Raw genomic sequence first — 22,874 nt, 5'->3', positions numbered from 1 at the left:
AGTTATCAAGTTTTTTAGTTAAATTACACGTTTCTAAGTCAATTTTCAAGTTTCCTATGAATTTTTATGTTAACAAGTGAATTTTCAAGTATTCTATCCCATTTTTACAGTTTCAAGTGTTTTAGTGTTATACTACTTGAAAATTTCACTTTTTTGCACGCGCTTCTTTTCCAGTTTTTTCCATCAACCAAAAGCCAATAAATTAAGTTCAATGATAGTCCAAACCGAACTAAAATCTGTCGTTTCTTTTAGAAATGGCAAGGTTTTAAAATTAACCCAAAAAAATCACTGTCCCGGTTGAGGTGGCGCGCAATTTAGTTGAAAAAGAACACTGTGGTGCATTATGTCACTTTTCGGTCTGTAACTCTTTGAAGAGGCCTTTAAGGATGAAAACACAGGTAATTTTGTAAAGCATTAAATTTGCTTCAACTTTCTTTATTAACACTTTTTGATAGTTCTTCAAATAACGGAGCTATGCTCACTTGAAAAATCAAACTAGCTGAGAAAGAGCACTGTAGTGCATTCTGTCACTTTCTGTCCTGTAACCCTATGAAGAGGCCTTTAAGGATGAAAACACATGTAATTTTGTAGAGCATGAAATTTGCTACAACTTTCTTTATTAACACTTTTTGATAGTTCTTTAAACAACGGAGCTACGCTCTCTTGAAAAATCAAACTAGTTGAAAAAGAGCACTGTGGTGCATTCTGTCACTTTTTGCCCAGTAGCTCTTTGAAGAGGCCTTGTAAGGATGAAAAAACCTGTAATTTTGTATAGCATGATCTTTGCTATTACTTTCATTATTCACACTTTTTAACACCTGAGCAAATAACGGACTTATGCTTGGTTCACATGAATCCGGAACATTCGCGGAATGCGGAAAATCGTTCAGCCAATCAGCGTTCTTCCGTAAGCGTTCTGTCCGTCTATCCGGACCGGATTGCATATTTTGATATTTTGACAGGGACAGAAAACAAAATAGAAACAGTAAAGCAAATATGTCCGTGGAGATGAACGAAAACGATTTTAACACTACGCTAATTGATTTTGTCCAAAGTTCCCTATTTTGTGGGATTCTAAGCACCATCAACACAAGGATAATAATGCCTTGAAGAAGGCTTGGCTGCAGATTGCCAATCGAATGAAAACAATAGGTATTCGGTACAGTCAGAGAGAAAAGCGCTGTCAAAGTTTGAACTGCCAGAAACACAGTTTGAAAAGACAGTCAGCGACAAAATCGTCTGTTAAACTCACTTGGAGTGAGAAAATGACAGTTTTAAGCACATTTTTGGAATCCTCATCAAATTTCTTATCCAATAACCTAAAAAAATCACAAAATTCGGTAAAGTCAGGGAGAAAAGTGCTGCCAAAGTTTGAACTGGCAGAAACACAGTTTGAAAAGACAGTCAGCGACAAAATCGTCTGTTAAACTCACTTGCGAGTGAGAAAATGACAGTTTTATCCACATTTTTGGAATCCTCATTAAGTTTCCTATCCGATAACCTGAAAAACACTAAAAAATCGAGTATAGTCAGTTAGAAAAACAGTGTCAAAGTTTGAACTGCCAGAAACACAGTTTGAAAGGACAGTCAGAGACAAAATCGCCTGTAAAACCCACTTGGAATGAGAAAATGACAGTTTTACGCACATTTTTGGAATCCTCGTTAAATTTCCTATTCAGTTACTTGGAAAAACCGTATAAAATGTGGTACAGCCTGGGAGAAAAGCAGTGTCAAATTTTGAACTAAAAGAAACACAATTCGGAAGAACAGTCAGGGACAAAATCGCTGGTAAAACCCACTTCTAGTCAGAAAATGTTTGATTTAAGTACATTTTTGGAATCCTCAGTAAATTTCCTATTCAAAAGCCAAAAAAAAACAAAAAACATATCGGTACAGTCATGGTGAAAAATGGTGTCAAAGTCTGAATTGTTAGAAACACAGTTTGAAAGGACAGTCAAGGACAAAATCGCCTGTAAAACCCATTTGTGGTGTGAAAATGACAGTTTTAAGCACATTTTTGGAATCCTCATTAAATTTCCTATCCAATAACCTAAAAAGACACTACCAAATTGAGTACAGTCAGAGAGAAAAACAGTGTCAAAATTTGAACTAACAGAAACATAGTTTGAAAGGACAGTCAAGGACAAAATCGCCTGTAAAACCCACTTGTAGTGTGAAAATGACAGTTTTAAGCACATTTTTGGAATCCTCATTAAATTTCTTATCCAATAACCTAAAAAAATCATAAAATTCGGTAAAGTCAGGGAGAAAAGTGCTGCCAAAGTTCGAACTGGCAGAAACACAGTTTGAAAAGACAGTCAGCGACAAAATCGTCTGTTAAACTCACTTGGAGTGAGAAAATGACAGTTTTATTCACATTTTTGGAATCCTCATTAAGTTTCCTATCTACTAACCTAAAAAAACACTAAAAAATCGAGTATAGTCAGTTAGAAAAACAGTGTCAAAGTTTGAACTGCCAGAAACACAGTTTGAAAGGACAGTCAGAGAAAAAATCACCTGTAAAACCCACTTGGAATGAGAAAATGACAGTTTTAAGCACATTTTTGGAATCCTCGTTAAATTTCCTATTCAGTTACTTGGAAAAACCGTATAAAATATGGTACAGTCTGGGAGAAAAGCAGTGTCAAATTTTGAACTAAAAGAAACACAATTCGGAAGGACAGTCAGGGACAAAATCGCTGGTAAAACCCACTTCTAGTCAGAAAATGTTTGATTTAAGTACATTTTTGGAATCCTCAGTAAATTTCCTATTCAATAGCCAAAAAAAACAAAAAACATATTGGTACAGTCATGGTGAAAAATGGTGTCAAAGTTTGAATTGTTAGAAACACAGTTTGAAAGGACAGTCAAGGACAAAATCGCCTGTAAAACCCATTTGTGGTGTGAAAATGACAGTTTTAAGCACATTTTTGGAATCCTCATTAAATTTCCTATCCAATAACCTAAAAAGACACTACCAAATTGAGTACAGTCAGAGAGAAAAACAGTGTCAAAATTTGAACTAACAGAAACATAGTTTGAAAGGACAGTCAAGGACAAAATCGCCTGTAAAACCCACTTGTAGTGTGAAAATGACAGTTTTAAGCACATTTTTGGAATCCTCATTAAATTTCTTATCCAATAACCTAAAAAAATCATAAAATTCGGTAAAGTCAGGGAGAAAAGTGCTGCCAAAGTTCGAACTGGCAGAAACACAGTTTGAAAAGACAGTCAGCGACAAAATCGTCTGTTAAACTCACTTGGAGTGAGAAAATGACAGTTTTATTCACATTTTTGGAATCCTCATTAAGTTTCCTATCTACTAACCTAAAAAAACACTAAAAAATCGAGTATAGTCAGTTAGAAAAACAGTGTCAAAGTTTGAACTGCCAGAAACACAGTTTGAAAGGACAGTCAGAGAAAAAATCGCCTGTAAAACCCACTTGGAATGAGAAAATGACAGTTTTAAGCACATTTTTGGAATCCTCGTTAAATTTCCTATTCAGTTACTTGGAAAAACCGTATAAAATATGGTACAGTCTGGGAGAAAAGCAGTGTCAAATTTTGAACTAAAAGAAACACAATTCGGAAGGACAGTCAGGGACAAAATCGCTGGTAAAACCCACTTCTAGTCAGAAAATGTTTGATTTAAGTACATTTTTGGAATCCTCAGTAAATTTCCTATTCAATAGCCAAAAAAAACAAAAAACATATTGGTACAGTCATGGTGAAAAATGGTGTCAAAGTTTGAATTGTTAGAAACACAGTTTGAAAGGACAGTCAAGGACAAAATCGCCTGTAAAACCCATTTGTGGTGTGAAAATGACAGTTTTAAGCACATTTTCGGAATCCTCATTAAATTTCCTATCTACTAACCTAAAAAAACACTACCAAATTGAGTACAGTCAGAGAGAAAAACAGTGTCAAGTTTGAACTAACAGAAACACAGTTTGAAAGGACAGTCAACGATAAAATCGCCTGTAAAACCCATTTGTGGTGTGAAAATGACAGTTTTAAGCACATTTTTGGAATCCTCACTAAATTTCCTATCCAATAGTCTAAAAAAACACTAAAAAATCGAGTATAGTCAGTTAGAAAAACAATGTCAAAATTTGAACTGCTAGAAACACAGTTTGAAAGGACAGTCAAAGACAAAATCGCCTGTAAAACCCACTTGTATTAACACTATTCCGTCAACCATTCCGCAGGTGTGTCACTCGTCGCTAATGCATCCAATTTGTAAGACCTGTATTATTTTTCTCAATTATTAATGGAGTAAGGAAAATCAAATTCTAAATCCGTTGAAAATATGCACAAAAAATCCACGTTATCCAATATACTCAGATTTACAATTTAAATCTTTACCGCCTAAACTTCAAGTTTCAATGTTGATAAAAAGCATTTTTTTCCCACTGTGTAAGTGGTGACAGAATTTTGTATCAAAAACTTTAAATCAAAAGATAAAGAAGGAAATTAACCGTATTTGGCTAGTTCACCTGCGTAAAAATACTTAAAAATGGATTGTTTCTCAACTGCGACACACTGTATATTTACAATGTTTTAATGTGTAAATTTTAGTAAGGTTTTAGTGTTGCTTATTGGTCTAAGCTTTCTATTAATTCGAATTCGCTTCTATCGCCGCCTAACAACCCTGTGATTTGAAGTCTTGAATAACAAATAGCTTAAATATTATTAAAAGGATAAAAAAACTTGTAAATCCAAGTAATTTAAATGGCTGCAACCCTGCCTAAAACACGTAAAACAACAGATGGACTCCTAGAAAGAGATGCCCGTTTTACGGTAAGCGTAATACAGTGAGAGATGTAATGAGTTGTCGCTAAAAGTAGGTATAAAACTGTAAAAGTATTATTTCTTTCTTCACGTATACCGAAATCGACAGTTTATAAACTTGCTATACGGGGTTGTAAAAATGTTGTTTACCTGTAGAACAAAACATACGCTTCACAAGTTTGAACCCGCTCTGGTGAAACTTTAGAAACGTACTGATCGTCAAATTCAAACCAATCATTGTTGTGAGTGGCGTAGGTTGTATAGTGGCCGCCTCCAGCTGTTCCATGATGACAAATAACAGAAAACAAATCATATTTGGATACCTAAAATTGAGTGAGTGATACACAATTTGACCATTTCATATGCAAAAACAAAAGTAGCATACTTTGGAAGTGTTATTAGTATGAAGATATGGCCACATATCCAATCCAGTTAGAGGAAAACTAACGGCGGACGATATTTTACTACTGTACATAAGTTCGTGTCTAAATCTTTTTAAATGTATACACAGCACTTCTGGTAATTGCAAAACCTACAAACAAATTTGGGTTTAAATCATGTTCAATCTTATGGAAACCGAGTTTTGTTATTCCAGGTGTTACAACACATTCGATTAGATATAGAACTAGTTTAAGGCAAGTTATTTCAAAATCGTACCTTACTAAATTTAACCCCATTCCTTAATTTACTGCATTTCTCACAACTATACATGTTATCTCCTTTTAATTCGTCAGTACTAAAAAATGCAGACAAACAGTCGTGAAGTGTTACTACTGGCCCATACCACCAAGACCTGAAACAACATAAAGAATTAAATTATTGTAGTAAGTCAAAAAATAACCCTAATGTGTTATGTAGCTGTCAAAAATGTAAAGAAGCAACCCAGTAAACACAACTACGTTAAAGAAACGTTGTACTGAAATGCAACCGAACGTTGGTTTTAGGAGATTGGAAAACGTTAAAATAAAAGTAAAAATGTCGCCTGAATCAACGTTTAATTAACTTGCAACAGCAACGTAGATTTGCAAATGTAATTTAACAAGAAATACGTTAATATAACGTTAATACCCAATAAGCACAATTAGGTCAAAAAACATTATAGTAAAACGTAACCTAACGTTGATTAAAATATAGGCTTGAATCAAAACTTGCAACAGCAACGTTGAATTGCAAATGAAGGGTGCACGGGAAAAACAAGCTAAGTCAAATTTTTGAAGTTTTTGAGTACAGCAGTTTTATCTCTAAAATCGTTGTTAACTGGTCGCCTATAGGCATTAGAAACATAAATATTTTTTTATATATAAAGCAGCATGCTTTTTTATTTAATATAATAATTACAAGGTTTTTGTTGAAGAAGATACAAAAATAGGTCTTGACTTAGCCTGTTTTTCACCAGATTTATATTATAAATATTAAATTCATCAAGCTTAAGTAGCAAACAAGGTAATTCATAAATTAAAATGTATGTCAAAAAATAATTAGTTGAAAACTTGTTTGTTTTTTATTGATAAAAAATTATTAAACTAATTAGTTACTAAAAAGATTGTAGAATAAGGTAAGTAGGTCATTCCCGTGTACGCCTATCCTAAAATATGTTCTATTAGACGACGTAGCTCGATTTTCTTCTGACTAAGTTTTGACCCTGTATAGCATCGCTATTGTCTATCAGGTGAAGCTGTTTTCTCAATTTGGCCAAAAATTGACTTAGCTTGTTTTTCCCGTGCACCCTTCAAATGTAATCTAACGTTTTAAGGAAGTTTTTATCAACATTTGTTTCACGTCAGTTTGCAAAGAATATTATAAAAGGTTTTTATAAGATGATTAGCTACTTTAAGTGCAAATGTAATAAAGTATTTTATTATTTCATTCCCGCTTAAAAGTAACAACAAACCAACGTTGAATTTCAATTTATTTTTTAAACAAGAAAGAGTTTTAAAAAAGGCTTTATATAAAAATTGTAATTATGCATATGTACTACATTTTGCCACCACAAACTACTATACAGGGTGACTCATAATTAAGTTACAAAATAAAACAACATTTTTTTAAATAGAACCCTGTATATTCTATTTCATATTGAAAATGAACACAAAATGTACAATATGTTTTGTTTAACATTCAATTGTCAGATATTAATAATTGATCGGAAACTTTAACTTAGGCAAATAAAAAATATTATAAAAATAATATAGTTTCTATTAGCTGGTACTTGTTGTCTGGTATTTGTAATGCTAATTCATTGCTGTCAGTACTGCTGTCATAATTTACTGTCATTTCTACTGCTTCATAATTAATATTTTTTATTTTTTTTATAGTATAAGTTTCCGATCAATTATTAATATCTGACAATTCAATGTTAAACAAAATTTTGTGTTCTTTTTAAATATATAATAAAATATACAGGGTTCCATTTAAAAAAATATTGTTTTCCTTTGTATCTTAATTATGAGTCACCCTGTATAATAGATTGTGGTTGCAAAATATAGTACATATGCACTCATACAATTTTTATATAAAGCCTTTTTTAAAATTCTTTCTTGTTTAAAAAATAACAAGGGGGTGTCGCTTCCCAGACTCACCCTGTATAAACGTGTTACAAAAACAGTAAATGTTTGATTAAGAAATGTTGCAGTTTCAGTAACGTAAAAATTTGACATATGAGTGACAGAAAATTTTAGTTTTTGACAGTAAGTTATAAAATTATAATTTCGGCTTTGGCAATTATTGTCGAAATGTGCTTTATCAAATTTTTACAATTCAAACTTTTTCCTATGGTCACGTGATTGTTTTAACATTTGACAGGAGTCAACTGGCCTATACAGTGTTGCAAGTTCAAAAATTAGATTACAAAAGTCACATGATCTGTCTCGTATAATTTCAGCTTTTGCAACTGTTTAAATTGAATTTACCAAATTTTTTACGTTTAAACTACATTTTAAAAGTCACGTGACTAATTTTGACAAGTGTCAACTAGCTTTTATAGTGTTGCAAGCTCAGAATAGCATTAATAACGTTACGTGATGTGTATTTTACAATTTAGACTTTTACAATTGTCGAAATTTGATTTAGCATTTTTTCACAGCTCAAACTATTTTTTATGTTCTAATGACAGTTTTGACAGGTGTCAACTGGTCTGAAAACTCAAAAATTGGATTACCGGTGTCACGTGACACATGTTTATTACAATTTCCACTTCTTTCACTGTCTAAAGTTTAGTAAATTTTATTTACCCAATTTTCAAAAAATAAAATACATTTAAAGAGTCACGTGACTAATTTTGACAAGTGTCAACTAGCTTTTACAGTGTTGCAAGCTCAGAATAGCATTAACAACGTTACGTGATGTGTATTTTACAATTTCAACTTTTACAATTGTCGAAATTTGATTTAGCATTTTTTCACAGTTCAAGCTATTTTTTATGTTCAAATGACAGTTTTGACAGGTGTCAACTGGTCTGAAAGCTAAAAAATTGGATTATCGGTGTCACGTGACACATGTTTATTACAATTTCAACTTCTGCCACTGTCTAAAGTTTACTAAATTTTATTTACCCAATTTTCAAAAAATAAAATACATTTAAAGAGTCACGTGACTAATTTTGACAAGTGTCAACTAGCTTTTACAGTGTTGCAAGCTCAGAATAGCATTAACAACGTTACGTGATGTGTATTTTACAATTTCAACTTTTACAATTGTCGAAATTTGATTTAGCATTTTTTCACAGTTCAAACTATTTTTTATGTTCTAATGACAGTTTTGACAGGTGTCAACTGGTCTGAAAGCTGAAAAATTGGATTATCGGTGTCACGTGACACATGTTTATTACAATTTCAACTTCTGCCACTGTCTAAAGTTTACTAAATTGTATTTACCCAATTTTCAAAAATTAAAATACATTTTAAGAGTCACGTGACTAATTTTGACCAGTGTCAACTAGCTTTTACAGTGTTGCAAGCTCAGAATAGCATTAACAACGTTACGTGATGTGTATTTTACAATTTCAACTTTTACAATTGTCGAAATTTGATTTAGCATTTTTTCACAGCTCAAACTATTTTTTATGTTCAAATGACAGTTTTGACAGGTGTCAACTGGTCTGAAAGCTCAAAAATTGAATTATCGGTGTCACGTGACACATGTTTATTACAATTCCAACTTCTGCCACTGCCTAAAGTTTACTAAATTTTATTTACCCAATTTTCAAAAAATAAAATACATTTAAAGAGTCACGTGACTAATTTTGACAAGTGTCAACTAGCTTTTACAGTGTTGCAAGCTCAGAATAGCATTAACAACGTTACGTGATGTGTATTTTACAATTTCAACTTTTACAATTGTCGAAATTTGATTTAGCATTTTTTCACAGCTCAAACTATTTTTTATGTTCAAATGACAGTTTTGACAGGTGTCAACTGGTCTGAAAGCTCAAAAATTGAATTATCGGTGTCACGTGACATATGTTTATTACAATTTCAACTTCTGCCACTGCCTAAAGTTTACTAAATTTTATTTACCCAATTTTCAAAAAATAAAATACATTTTAAGAGTCACGTGACTAATTTTGACAAGTGTCAACTAGCTTTTACAGTGTTGCAAGCTCAGAATAGCATTAACAACGTCACGTGATATGTATTTTACAATTTCGACTTTTACAATTGTCGAAATTTGATTCAGGAAATTTTCACAGTTTAAACTATTTTTTATGTCTAAATGACAGTTTTGACGGATGTCAACCAGCCTTTATAGTGTTGCAAGTTCAGAATAATATTATCAACGTCACGTGATATGTATTTTACAATTTCAACTTTTACAATTGTCGAAATTTGATTGAGCATTTTTTCACAGTTCAAACTATTTTTTATGTTCAAATGACAGTTTTGACAGGTGTCAACTGGTCTGAAAACTCAAAAATTGAATTATCGGTGTCACGTGACACATGTTTATTACAATTCCAACTTCTGCCACTGTCTAAAGTTTACTAAATTTTATTTACCCAATTTTCAAAAAATAAAATACATTTAAAGAGTCACGTGACTAATTTTGACAAGTGTCAACTAGCTTTTACAGTGTTGCAAGCTCAGAATAGCATTAACAACGTTACGTGATGTGTATTTTACAATTTCAACTTTTACAATTGTCGAAATTTGATTTGGCATTTTTTCACAGTTCAAACTATTTTTTATGTTCAAATGACAATTTTGACAGGTGTCAACTGGTCTGAAAGCTCAAAAATTGGATTATCGGTGTCACGTGACACATGTTTATTACAATTTCAACTTCTGCCACTGTCTAAAGTTTACTAAATTGTATTTACCCAATTTTCAAAAATTAAAATACATTTTAAGAGTCACGTGACTAATTTTGACCAGTGTCAACTAGCTTTTACAGTGTTGCAAGCTCAGAATAGCATTAACAACGTTACGTGATATGTATTTTACAATTTCAACTTTTACAATAAAATTGTCGAAATTTGATTTAGCATTTTTTCACAGTTTAAACTATTTTTTATGTCTAAATGACAGTTTTGACGGGTGTCAACCAGCCTTTATAGTGTAGCAAGTTCAGAATAATATTATCAACGTCACGTGATATGTATTTTACAATTTCAACTTTTACAATTGTCGAAATTTGATTCAGCAAATTTTCACAGTTCAAACTATTTTTTTATGTTCAAATGACAGTTTTGACAGGTGTCAACTGGTCTGAAAACTCAAAAATTGGATTATCGGTGTCACGTGACACATGTTTATTACAATTTCAACTTCTGCCACTGCCTAAAGTTTACTAAATTTTATTTACCCAATTTTCAAAAAATAAAATACATTTTAAGAGTCACTAAGAGACTTTTACAATTGTCGAAATTTGGTTTAGCAAATTTTCACAATTCAAACTATTTTTTATGGTTTTGTCAGGTGTCAACTTTCATTAACAGTGTTGCAAGCTCAAAAATTTGTACATATATGATATGAGTAACTGGTAAATTTTAGTTTATGACCAACAAGTTGTAAAATAAAGTTATTAGGTAACGTTGTTTTGTCGTTACGTGGTTTTCTATTCAGCGTCAAATTCAACTTAACAACAGTTTGCTTAAATGACAATAGAATGGGACAATTTGGTTACAATAAATCAATTAGGCTTTAGGATTAATTGAAAAGCAATCAGACAAAAGTGCATAAAACCATTTAATGGTAATGTCTGCCAAATTGATTAAAAAAAAGTACTGAAAAAAAAATTACATCTATTTTTTCTGTTTTTAAAAATGAAACATTTTACTGCACAAACATGTCAGTGAAAACCATTCTTATTTGGTACACCATGTATCTGTGACGTAGAAAGGATAGAGCTCGAATCAGCTAAGAAAAGGCCACAGGCGTCATCAAACGATGATGTCACGATCTCTGTACGTCTCGCTTTAAATATTGCTGCTCTCGTTACTTTCCAAGTTGTTGCAGCCAGTCAGTGGCGTGCTATTATTTTATCAGTAAAATGAAACATTTTCGTCGTTTTTAATAAAGAAAATAAAAGACAACAAGTTTTTCAAAGGAATGGAAACTCCTTCTGCTTCTTTCTTCATAAATTGTAAGACGTTACTGACGATTTCACGGCCTTGGCTGTATATGATAACACCTTTCTTTCCAACCTTTTTCGAAAGACATTTTGACAAAATAACGTTTTTTATTCATAACACTATGTGAACTTCAACTGCGACCATCAACAATACAACCAAAACACCAGACTAAAACGGAACCTAACCTAACCCCCTAAGTCTCCCTGTCCGCCACTACATTTTTTTAAACTTGGCAACACCGTTTAGAGGGCCGGCTAGTAAAAGCATATAAAAAGGTCCAAATGTCCCTGGCCGCTGCCGCATCTGTTTTAATTGTGTCCAAGTAAAAACCGTACTACGTTGCCAAGTGGCTTTTTGACCGCTTAACAATATATTTTCGGGAATATTTTAATAGGACGCCTCTGATTATATCTAATGCGACGGCAACTGTAGAAGGAGAAAGAAATAGTTTTAAAAAGTGCGTCATTGATGATGCGGTGGCCTTTTCTCATCTGATTCGAGCTCTAGAGCTCGAATCAGCTAAGAAAAGGCCACAGGCGTCATCAAACGATGATGTCACGATCTCTGTACGTCTCGCTTTAAATATTGCTGCTCTCGTTACTTTCCAAGTTGTTGCAGCCAGTCAGTGGCGTGCTATTATTTTATCAGTAAAATGAAACATTTTCGTCGTTTTTAATAAAGAAAATAAAAGACAACAAGTTTTTCAAAGGAATGGAAACTCCTTCTGCTTCTTTCTTCATAAATTGTAAGACGTTACTGACGATTTCACGGCCTTGGCTGTATATGATAACACCTTTCTTTCCAACCTTTTTGAAAGACATTTTGACAAAATAACGTTTTTTATTCATAACACTATGTGAACTTCAACTGCGACCATCAACAATACAACCAAAACACCAGACTAAAACGGAACCTAACCTAACCCCCTAAGTCTCCCTGTCCGCCACTACATTTTTTTAAACTTGGCAACACCGTTTAGAGTGCCGGCTAGTAAAAGCATATAAAAAGGTCCAAATGTCCCTGGCCGCTGCCGCATCTGTTTTAATTGTGTCCAAGTAAAAACCGTACTACGTTGCCAAGTGGCTTTTTGACCGCTTAACAATATATTTTCGGGAATATTTTAATAGGACGCCTCTGATTATATCTAATGCGACGGCAACTGTAGAAGGAGAAAGAAATAGTTTTAAAAACTGCGTCATTGATGATGCGGTGGCCTTTTCTCATCTGATTCGAGCTCTACATGTGCCCAATCTCTTTTCTGTTTATAGATGTTGATGAGTTAAGTGAGATGGAATGCATGGACGTAGTCTTATGTCTAATATCAATTTTTTTTAAGTTTAATGTTTATTTTATAGTGAATTGTGTTTCAAGTTTAAATTGGGGCAAAATTGAGCAATTAGGGGTCAAATAAAATGACGCTTTAAAAATTAAAAAAATTCTTACTACTTCCGGAGATATCCGAAATTTTGGAAATTAGTTTTGATTTTTTTACTAATTTATTTCATAAGATAACTGAAAACAAAAGACACTTTACCATTGTCACTTCGTCGAGTCTATTTTTCTATATAATAGAAAATCTATTATATAGAAAAATTATGTTTTTGCAAAAAGCACCTTGAAAATGACATCAATCGGTCAAATGACACTACCCACGTGATATTACTGCCATTTGCAAAATAATGATAACGTGACAAACTGTCAGATGATGACACTAAACGCGCTCTAATCTAATAAATTATTGACCGATATCACATGCACTCTTTGTGAAGATACAATTTGTGAAATTTTAGCTGAACTGTAACAAAATACATTTTAACGAGCATTTTAAATAAGTAAAATTCTATATAATATGGCGTTTCCAAAAGAAAACCCAAGAAACTGATGATATATGCTTGTCAAAAACTGAGACTTTTTATGTCATTAATAATAGTGATACGAGATAAAAAGACAAAAAATTACAGAGTAAAATTTCATATGTTTTTAGATATCTCTTCAAATAAAAGTCTCAAGAAATTAAATTACACCTGGTAAATTAAAAAAATACATGCAAATACCCTAGTGCAGCTGAATCAAAACTTACTTCAACCAAGCTAATATCCAGGACATCCACCCGTCTTGGACGGGAACTATAACATCCGAACACGTAGCGTTTGGAGACGTGGTCCTGCCTGCAACCAAAACTATCCTTGTCAATGATTTATCGATATGTAACTTTGTAGCAACTTGTAGAATTCCAATCTAACAGTAAATATGAATTATTACCATGTAATAGCACCAAATGATCTTTCGACGGTATTGGCAACGACAAATCCTGGAATGTTTCCACGCGACTAGACACTCTATCACAAGTGAGACATTGCACGGAACTTAGCAACTTTCCATCAAATATATCCGAAATTATCGAGTGATATTTGACTTGTTTTTTCGGATGAGGCGTACTTATACTAGGCTGGGAATCTGTAAACATATCAAAGATTTTTACAGGGTTTTTCAATGAAAAGTAGCCACCCTGAATATCTTCCAAAATAATTTCTCTGTTAAAAAATGCTAAGACATGTCAACAAAGATTGCAAGGGGGACATATTTTTACGTAGGATTTGAATTTCTGCCCCTTTGCCGCCATAGCCACCACTAAGTTTTCAAATGGCACCATACCCTTCGTTGGAAAGTGTATTTCATAAGGAATTAATTGCACTATTTTATTTGTACATTTGCTTTGAATTGAGACCAAAAAAAAATAAAAAATACGTTTTGTGTTTATTTTTTGTTAACTGCAGAAATAATAGCAAATAGCGGTTATCATTTAATTAATGGCTCAAAATAACCTCTGTTAACTTCCATGCAATAATACAAGCGACTTTGGAAGAGTTCGCGAACATTTGTGTGGACTTGCGGTGTCAGTTGTCGGCATTCATGTATTATTCTCTGCCTAAGGTCTGCAATATTGGCCGGCTGTGTTGCATAGACTTTAGATTTTAAATGCCCCCATAGAAAAAAGTCCAACGGAGTGAGGTCGGGTGATCTCGCAGGCCATTCCATGGGACCACGTCTACCAATCCATCTTCCAGGAAATCTGTTGCTCTTCTATTCTTTCGGCAGTCGTGTAAACCATATTGACAATGTTCCTTCAAAACGAACTTACAAGTTGACCGACTGAGGCAAAAACATGGCATGGAAAACAGGTATTCGGTAGTATTATCAGCAGTTTGACCAAAATAACAAAAAAATGTTTTTATTTTTTTTGGTCTCTCTTATGAAATACCCTTTCCAACGATGTGCCACACAGGGTATGGTGCCATTTGAAAACTTAGTGGGGGTGGCTATGGCGGCAAAGGGGCTGATGGCAGAAATCCAAATCCTACGTAAAAAAAGATGTCCCCCTTGCAATCTTTGTTGACGTGTCTTAGCATTTTTTAACAGAGAAATTATTTTGGAAGATATTCAGGGTGGCTACTTTTCATTGAAAAACCCTGTATATTCAAGTATAAAAGTGCTACTTTGATTTTTTTTATTATGTCTTTTACGTAGACGTAATACACTAAATACTGATTTTCGTCAGTATAATAATCCATTTATTTCCACAATTTAACATAAAAAATGTTGAAAATTGAAAAGTAGTCAATACATCTTTAAAAAGTGACAGAAGCTTGCTTTCAAATTAAATTCGCCAGCAACAATTAGTAAACAAGAAGGTTTAAAAAAGGTATTCAAAGCACAGTTAAAATATTTTAAAAAATCAGGTTTCAATTCATTAGGAGGCCTGTAAACTAAACTGCTCGTCAAAAAGAATGGGACAGCAAAATTTTTGCTCTTTTTTGAGCGGCTGCTTCTTCAAATTGATTTACTTGATTCTAATAATTTTTTTGAGGATTAAAAGGTATTTTCTTCCTCTTTCTTTTGACCTAAATGATCTTTTTGAAAGGTGCCACGGATTCGAGTATACAGGGTGTGACTGAGATGTAGTCAAAAAATGAAGAATTCGGTCTAACGCCATTCCTCGCAAAGAAAATTTTTACGTTTTACAATAGCCTTAATCGAGTCTTGCGGTCAATATCTCTAAACGTTTTCGCCAGTTTGGCGATTAAAGGCCGTTTACAAAATTTATTGCAAAATTTTTAAAATGTGTTTACTTTGATTCTCTTGTTTAAAATTAAACAATTTCTTTAGATCTTTTGTGGAAGAAGAGCGGGATTAGCAAGTTTACACTTAAAACTACCCAATTTAAGTAAAAAACATACACTGCGAAGTACAGGGTGACCCAAAAAAAAATTTGAAAAGAAAATCATATGTTTTATCATAAATCTTAGCATGTTCAGTGATTTTAATGGAAAATAATGATATTGGATAGAGAAGCACTCTATTTGTTTAGTAATCCAATTCATATCTCTAGACGTTTTCGCCAGTTTGGCGATTAAGGGGCGTTTACGATATTTATTGAATTTTTTTTTAAATGTGGTTATTTTTAATTCCCTTGTTTTAAAATTATTTCTTTAGATCTTTTTCGGATGAAATACGAGATTAGAAAAATTACACTTAAAAATACCCAATTTAAGTAAAAACTTATAAACTGCATTCATACAGAATGAACCAAAAAAAAATCAAAATAAAATCTTATGTGCATGCATTTGTAGACGTGTGTTGAGTACCATAGCAACACGCTATTGTCAATAGTGACAATTTATTTCGACGCTTCGAATTTTTGCAGAATTTTCGAAATGCCTCAGAGCATGAATTTCAAAATTTGAATGAGTTGGCAGAAATGGTGAGGGTTGAATGGGAGGCAATTCCCCAACATTTGATTGCAAAGTTGGTGAATAGCATGCCAAGAAGGGTTGCGGAGTTGCAACAAACTGCTGGGGGACCGACAAGGTATTAAGAACAAATGGGTTTGTAGCCCGCAAAGTCATCGGATATGAATGTTGTGGACCTGGTTTTTTTAAAATTAAAAACCATTATTTTCGATTAAATTTACCGAATAAAGATACATGTTTTTTTTTCTAATTTTGGCATATAAAGTGACACTTTTCAAAACTGATTAGAGTGACAAAACGTTTTACTTTATGTAACTAGTTACAAAGTATCACAGTTATACATCAGTTATAAAGTATCACTTTATGTAACTAGTTATGAAATGTTCATTTCATCACTCCCTGTTTTTATGCATTTCCGTAGAAACATATGGGCGACATCCATCATAACATGTCGTTGTCACTGTTTATACAAGGTGCTATGAAAGTGAATATTTATGTTAAATCACTTTAAAAGATGGTTTTTACCGCTTTTTGGTCAAAATTAGAAAAAATTATGTATGCAACACGTTTCGAAAATGTCTTATTGTGTAACTCATTCAAATTGTAGGACCTCGCTGCGCTCGCCCTACAAAAATTCATTCGTTACACAAAATCGATCTTTTCGTAACTGGTTACATAAATAGCTATTTTTGTATGGTAAAACATTTGATTTATCTTTTGTATGATTTTTTAACCCACTCTGTTTATAAAAGTTCGCAGTTTATAAATGTTCACCTAAAATGGGTGAATTGAAATGTAATTTTGCTAATCTTGTTTTAAATTCAATAATTTAAAATTTAAAACAAGAGAATTAAAAAAAAACATTTTTTTAATATCGAAAACGCCCCTTAATCGCCAAACTGGCGAAAACGTCTAGAGATATGAATTGAATTACTAAACAAATAATGTGCTTCTCTATCCAATATCATTATTTTCCATTAAAATTACTGAACATGCTAAGATTTATGATAAAACATATGATTTTCTTAGCAATTTTTTTTTTGGGTCACCCTGTATCCCGCAGTGTATGTTTTTTACTTAAATTGGGTAGTTTTAAGTTAACTTGCTAATCCCGCTCTTCATCCACAAAAGATCTAAAGAAATTGTTTAATTTTAAACAAGAGAATCAAAAGTAACCACATTTTAAAAATTTTGCAATAAATTTTGTAAACGGCCTTTAATCGCCAAACTGGCGAAAACGTTTAGAGATATTGACCGCAAGACTCGATTAAGGCTATTGTAAAACGTAAAAATTTTTTTTTGCGAGAAATGGCGTTAGACCGAATTTTTCATTTTTTGACTACACCTCAGTCACACCCTGTATACTCGGATCCGTGGCACTTTTCAAAAAGATCATTTAGGTCAAAAGAAAGAGGAAGAAAATACCTTTTAATCCTCAAAAAAATTATTAGAATCAAGTAAATCAATTTGAAGAAGCAGTCGCTCAAAAAAGAGCAACAATTTTGCTGTCCCATTCTTTTTGACGAGCAGTTTATTATCAGAATCATTCCTAAATCATCAATAGCTATCACATTCAAAAGTTCTTTCCAGACCGAAGTCACGCATGACCAAGCATCCGAAAGAAAACGGACAAGTATCTCATCTCTTGTATATGGCAACCCCCAAGACGCTCTAATAAAAACTAGTACATAAAGTAAAATCAGAAAGTTTTGCATTACAACATTTAAACCTAAAACCTTATTACTGAGGCATTGAATAATTTTAAGCTGATTATTAATATCAACTCTGATACTGTTAGTAATACTGATCGTGTGAGGGCTGCTTTAGTAGCAGTTTTGTAATAAATACCAATTATGACACCACCTAAATACTAATTTGAAAATACTTACCGATTACGTTTCTAACTACTCTAGGTCTTTGTCTTCTACTAGGACTTTGGCATCTGCTGTGTCTTCGTTTACTGGTTACGCCCCCGCAAACTGGCGATCTAGTCATATTGTCGCCCTGACGCGATTCCGAATCGTCACTCAGCGACGAACGTTCGCTAACGCCCGAATCGCAAGTTTCATATTCTCCTTCCGACGAGTCGAAACTCATTGGCGGACTTTGGGTTTCTTCCATTGCCAGACTATACAATTCACTCTCAAAAAAAAAGCCCTAACGGTCTGATGGTTTACTTAATACCTGAGAGTATCCGAGTCGGTTAAATTGGATATTTCTGGAGCCACCGGTTGCTTCAATTCTTCGTGAAGTTGATCCATAAAGTTACGCAAAAATTCCTGGGTGTCGTGCTGATGATACCCCCGAAACATTGCGTGAACGTTTCTTATCCCATAAAGTATACCTTAAATTGAAACGTAGATTGTGGTTTGTTTCATGTTGATTTTACAAATAAGACATCTATAACATTAAACAGTTCTGACGTAAACCAAAGGCAGAGGTTTGACGTTGCAAACTTTATAAATAGCTGGTTTTATTCAAAAAAAACTCGGTTTCACAATCCTTATTAACTACGTTACTCGAGTTTTACCTATCAAAGGCACCAAATGCCCAAAAAAAGTTCCAAATTAGTCACCTCATTAATGCAATAACGTTCGGAATCTTTTTCGCCTTATTATTATTAATATCTAATTATTGCAACAAGTCCAACATTTTATTTCATATTTAGTGTGGCCGTTGAATATTACTCGATATTTATATGTATGCATTCTTTTTTGTGTATTTTTTAGACGTCTGATACCCTTTGTTAAGCATAATTTCAAATCTACTTGAAGTATTAGGTAAAATTATTAAACAAATATACTTTCAGGTAATAAGTACTTAAATTGAAACATTTGCAGTACAAGTAATAAATAAACTACACTTGACGTACTTTCAGACATAAGTTTACTTTTATCACTGTTTAAGTAGTCTCAGTAGTACTTAACTACTTAAGAATTAAAAAGAAGTTTTTAAGTACTTTAAAAATATACTTTTTTACCATAATCTGCGTAAAAATAGCTGTTATTTGCAGGTATGTCATTGTTTTTCACGATCTGTGATGTTAGTAAGTAATTAATCATATAAGGGGATTAACAAGCCTTTAATCCACGAAAAAAAAACTTGAACCGTTTACAAAATTCGCTGCAATTAAGTAATTTTCCTCTTTTAACAGACAGAGACTTGTTTATGCTGGTTATAGTTTCTTTTACTTATTTCTTTAAAATTACTTTTACCACTAAACAAGTACTGCTTAAGAGTATACAAATAATTTTAATACTTAAAAATACTTTTAAATTTGCTTAAGTAGAATAAAAACTTTCCAATACAAATTATAAGTAAAAAAGTACAAGTACTTCATTTAAAAAATACTAATTACTTTTGAACAAGTATTCCATTTTTAAAAGTAGAATTTGGTATATAATTATGTACTGGCACTTCAGTCTACATTTATAAACACCTTCCATTTTTACAGTTAAAACAAAGTTTTATAAACCAGGATTTAGGCAAAACAAAGTAGTAACGTAGTTATGCCATACAAATTGTGGGAGCTTTTTTATAAAACCAGGTGTTATAGTAAAGTCTTTTTGAGAATAGAACCGATGCACACTTTTTTGATTAATTTTATTTAATTTTAATTTAAATTGATACACATATGAAAAACAATTCTACAAAGTTTTTTTCTATTTCTGACAATAACGAATTTATCAGCAATTCAAAGTTTAAACGCCAAAACGACGAATTTCGGTCTTAGTGCCGTGTGACGTAACGAGGCATGTTTAACGCTTGTGATGTCCATTTTAGTGTGACTATTAATTTTCCCTTTGCTTGTTTCGTGTTATTGTTGTTGTAGGGAAAATGGTGTGTCAATCGAGGTGTCAATACTAAATTGTCAGGGTGTGCTAGTTTCACTAAGTCCACACCAGGAAACATTAATTAAAGTGCCATCAGATAGAAGCAATAAGTAGCTCAATTTTTTATCGAAGGCGGAGGAACCACCTTTTTAGGATCTTCGTAGGTGTAAGGAGGTTTTCGTATTTAGAGACTTCTGGTCATTTCAAACGATTTCTTAAGATTAAACACTATCAGCTTTTATTAATATATTAAAAATTTTAAAAAAATGTAAGCTTAATTATGTAGTTTTAAGCTTAAATTTAACTTTACTTGTTAGTGGTTTTTTCTCCAAAATATTGCTTATTTGGCTTTAATTAGATATTAAGTAATGTTTTATCAATTTAATTAACATCTGACCTAAGTTTTACTGTCTCCCCTGTTTAGAAAGTCCTGATGTTAAGCGTTCCTCTTTAATTAGAGGTTGATAAACTTGTTGTGGAAAAGGCTTTGTGTTCTTGTTTTCACTCAATTGGATACACCTCCACTGTGAGAACATGGGCTACTACTTCATTTTGATTTTTCTGAGGTTTAGGAGGAGGAATTGAGGAGGCCTTTAAAATACCTCACAATGCTTCTATTATTGCTCAAAATGCCTTATAATAAATTAAACTGCCTAAAATGCCTCAAACTGCCTTGAAATACATCAAAATGCCTTTAAATTATTTTTTTTAACTGCCTCAGGATACTTTCAAATGTTTACACATTTGTGGCATTCTTAAATTAGATATTATAACTCCCCTGATACTGAGATAATGATAAATCTTGATGAAATACAACCTTGAAATTAATTTTTTTATGGTCACGTGACAATTTTTAGGTTGGACGAAGTATAGTGTCTGCTTTTATAATTTGTACATGATTAATGATTCAATTAAAATGACTTCCTCAGGTTACGTGACTGTTTTTCCAAATTTTAAAGACCCAAAATCTTAAAATTGATTTTTTAAAGGTTGAATTGATTTTCTAAGGTCAGGTGACTGTTTTTTCAAATTCTGACAAACAAAAAATATTTTTTGTACGGTTGTCTGAAATTACGGGTCATATTTTGACGTTTGCACGAATCTTCTAACTGTCATAGTAACCAAGTCAGCACGTGTTAAATAAAGACACTTATCATTTAAAAGAAACAGTTGAAAAATTGGTAATTTAAATTTAGACAGTAGCAAAATTGTAAGTACTACGTCACGTGACTTGATAATTCAATTTTTGAGTTTGCAACATTGTCAAAAACAGTCACGTGAACTTCAAAATGCAGTTTAAACTTTGAAAAATGGTAAATTAATATTAGACAGTTGTAAAAACTTAAATTGCAAAATACACGTTACGTGACGTTGAAAATGTAATTCGGCATGTTCTTGCGATACTGTAAAGGCCAGTTGACATCTGTCAAAATTAGTCACGTGACCTTTAAAATGTGGTTTAAAATATAAAAATTTGGTAAATTAATATTAGACAGTTGTAAAAACTTAAATTGCAAAATACACGTTACGTGACGTTGAAAATGCAATTCGGCATGTTTTTGCGACACTGTAAAGAGCAGTTGACATCTGTCAAAATTAGTCACGTGACCTTTAAAATGTGATTTAAAATTTAAAAATTTGGTAAAAATTACATTTAGAATGAATGTCTCTTGCAAATTTACATTTGCAAGGGGCACATCACGTGACTTTCATTATGTCATTTTAGAGCTTGCCACACTGTCCAAGCCAACTGACGCCTGTCAAAAACAGTCACGTGATCTTAAAAATGTAGTTTAAATGTCGAAAAATTGGTAAACTATTATAATTGTAATAAATATTGTTTCAACTCAATACCATGTAACAAAGATTTTACCATCCATAATAATTACATGTGCCTATGCTGTTTTGTTCAATTTTCAGTCAATTTTGTTTTATTAATAAACTACATTTTGAAATATACAGACAATCCCTCAAAATACTCTCAAATGCCTTATAAACATCTCAAAATGCCTTGTAATACCTCACAAAGCTTCATAATAATGGGAAAGTGCCTCATAATATTTCTTATAGTATTTAGAGGCTTCTGACCATTTTACAAGAATAAGTGTTACATGGCGGTGAAAAAGTATTAATATTATGTAATAAATTAAGGAAATTAATAATCACTAAGATTTTCTATGAAATTGAAAATCCTCCTGTAGCTCTTAAAGAATTTTTTTGCAAATTGCTTTTGGATTTAGAAAAGGGGAAGAAAACTCATGCTCAAAATTACTCGGACACCCCTTTATATCAGTGAAGCGAATTAATTTGTGATTGATAAAAATAAAAACTTACAATTTTAAACGAATTTACCGCTAATGAATCCTTCTTCATCGATTTTGGGAACACTTTATGCAATTGAAACTTTTTTTTAATAAGAGAATATATTCAAAACATTAGAAAATCGATTCGATTGATGTATATAACATAAAGTACGATGCATGCAAAACAACAAAGAATTGATAGGGAATTAGTAGTATTAAAATTGGATCGGTCGCGAATTGCGACGGGACATGCCTCGTGACGTCATTTTTACATTTTTTTTTTTTTGTAAATTTGGTGCAAAATCCTTATTATAGACTACTCTTCTCAATTTACAAATAAATAACAAAAAAAATTGTATATTATCATTCAACAAGTTTGTTGTTGTTGTTGCCCAATTAAATTAAACAAATTGTCTGACATACTTATAGTTATTCACTTACCTGATGGCGTTACGTAACCGTTCACATTTTTTTTCATCCACATATCTCGAATAAGAGCTTGATAGGTTCGACTCAAACCCGGTTTTTTGCCTTCAGACAAAATATGCACAATATTGCCACAATCTATAAAATACCTTCAAAACAAAACAAATTGCAAACACTGTTACATTAAAAAAAAAAATAGATA

The 22,874-nt window shown here is 32.4% G+C and overlaps 2 protein-coding genes across 4 annotated transcripts in view; both read right to left on the bottom strand.

Moving 5' to 3' along the window:
• LOC145725573 (uncharacterized) overlaps positions 1–22,874 on the bottom strand; it is a 214,783-nt gene that overhangs the window by 68,133 nt on the left and 123,776 nt on the right. The gene's annotated exons all lie outside the window — the stretch shown is intronic.
• Usp20-33 (Ubiquitin specific protease 20/33) overlaps positions 1–22,874 on the bottom strand; it is an 88,602-nt gene that overhangs the window by 50,971 nt on the left and 14,757 nt on the right. For 2 of the 3 annotated variants that reach the window (XM_081972907.1, XM_081972908.1), the window contains exons 7-14: positions 22,688–22,821; positions 18,295–18,454; positions 18,000–18,238; positions 13,622–13,816; positions 13,440–13,539; positions 5,449–5,584; positions 5,177–5,323; positions 4,942–5,114 (exon numbers count right to left, since the gene is read on the bottom strand). In XM_081972907.1, coding sequence (XP_081829033.1) covers positions 4,942–5,114; positions 5,177–5,323; positions 5,449–5,584; positions 13,440–13,539; positions 13,622–13,816; positions 18,000–18,238; positions 18,295–18,454; positions 22,688–22,821 — 1,284 coding nt within the window. The remainder of the gene's footprint in view (positions 1–4,941; positions 5,115–5,176; positions 5,324–5,448; positions 5,585–13,439; positions 13,540–13,621; positions 13,817–17,999; positions 18,239–18,294; positions 18,455–22,687; positions 22,822–22,874) is intronic. The other variant, XM_081972910.1, reaches the window with a different exon arrangement.

The sequence above is a fragment of the Ips typographus genome, linkage group LG2 (assembly GCF_016097725.1).
Source record: "Ips typographus isolate SLU linkage group LG2, UJ_Ityp_2.0, whole genome shotgun sequence".
NCBI classification, from domain to species: domain Eukaryota; kingdom Metazoa; phylum Arthropoda; class Insecta; order Coleoptera; family Curculionidae; genus Ips; species Ips typographus.
This window is presented reverse-complemented; position numbering and strand designations above follow the sequence as displayed.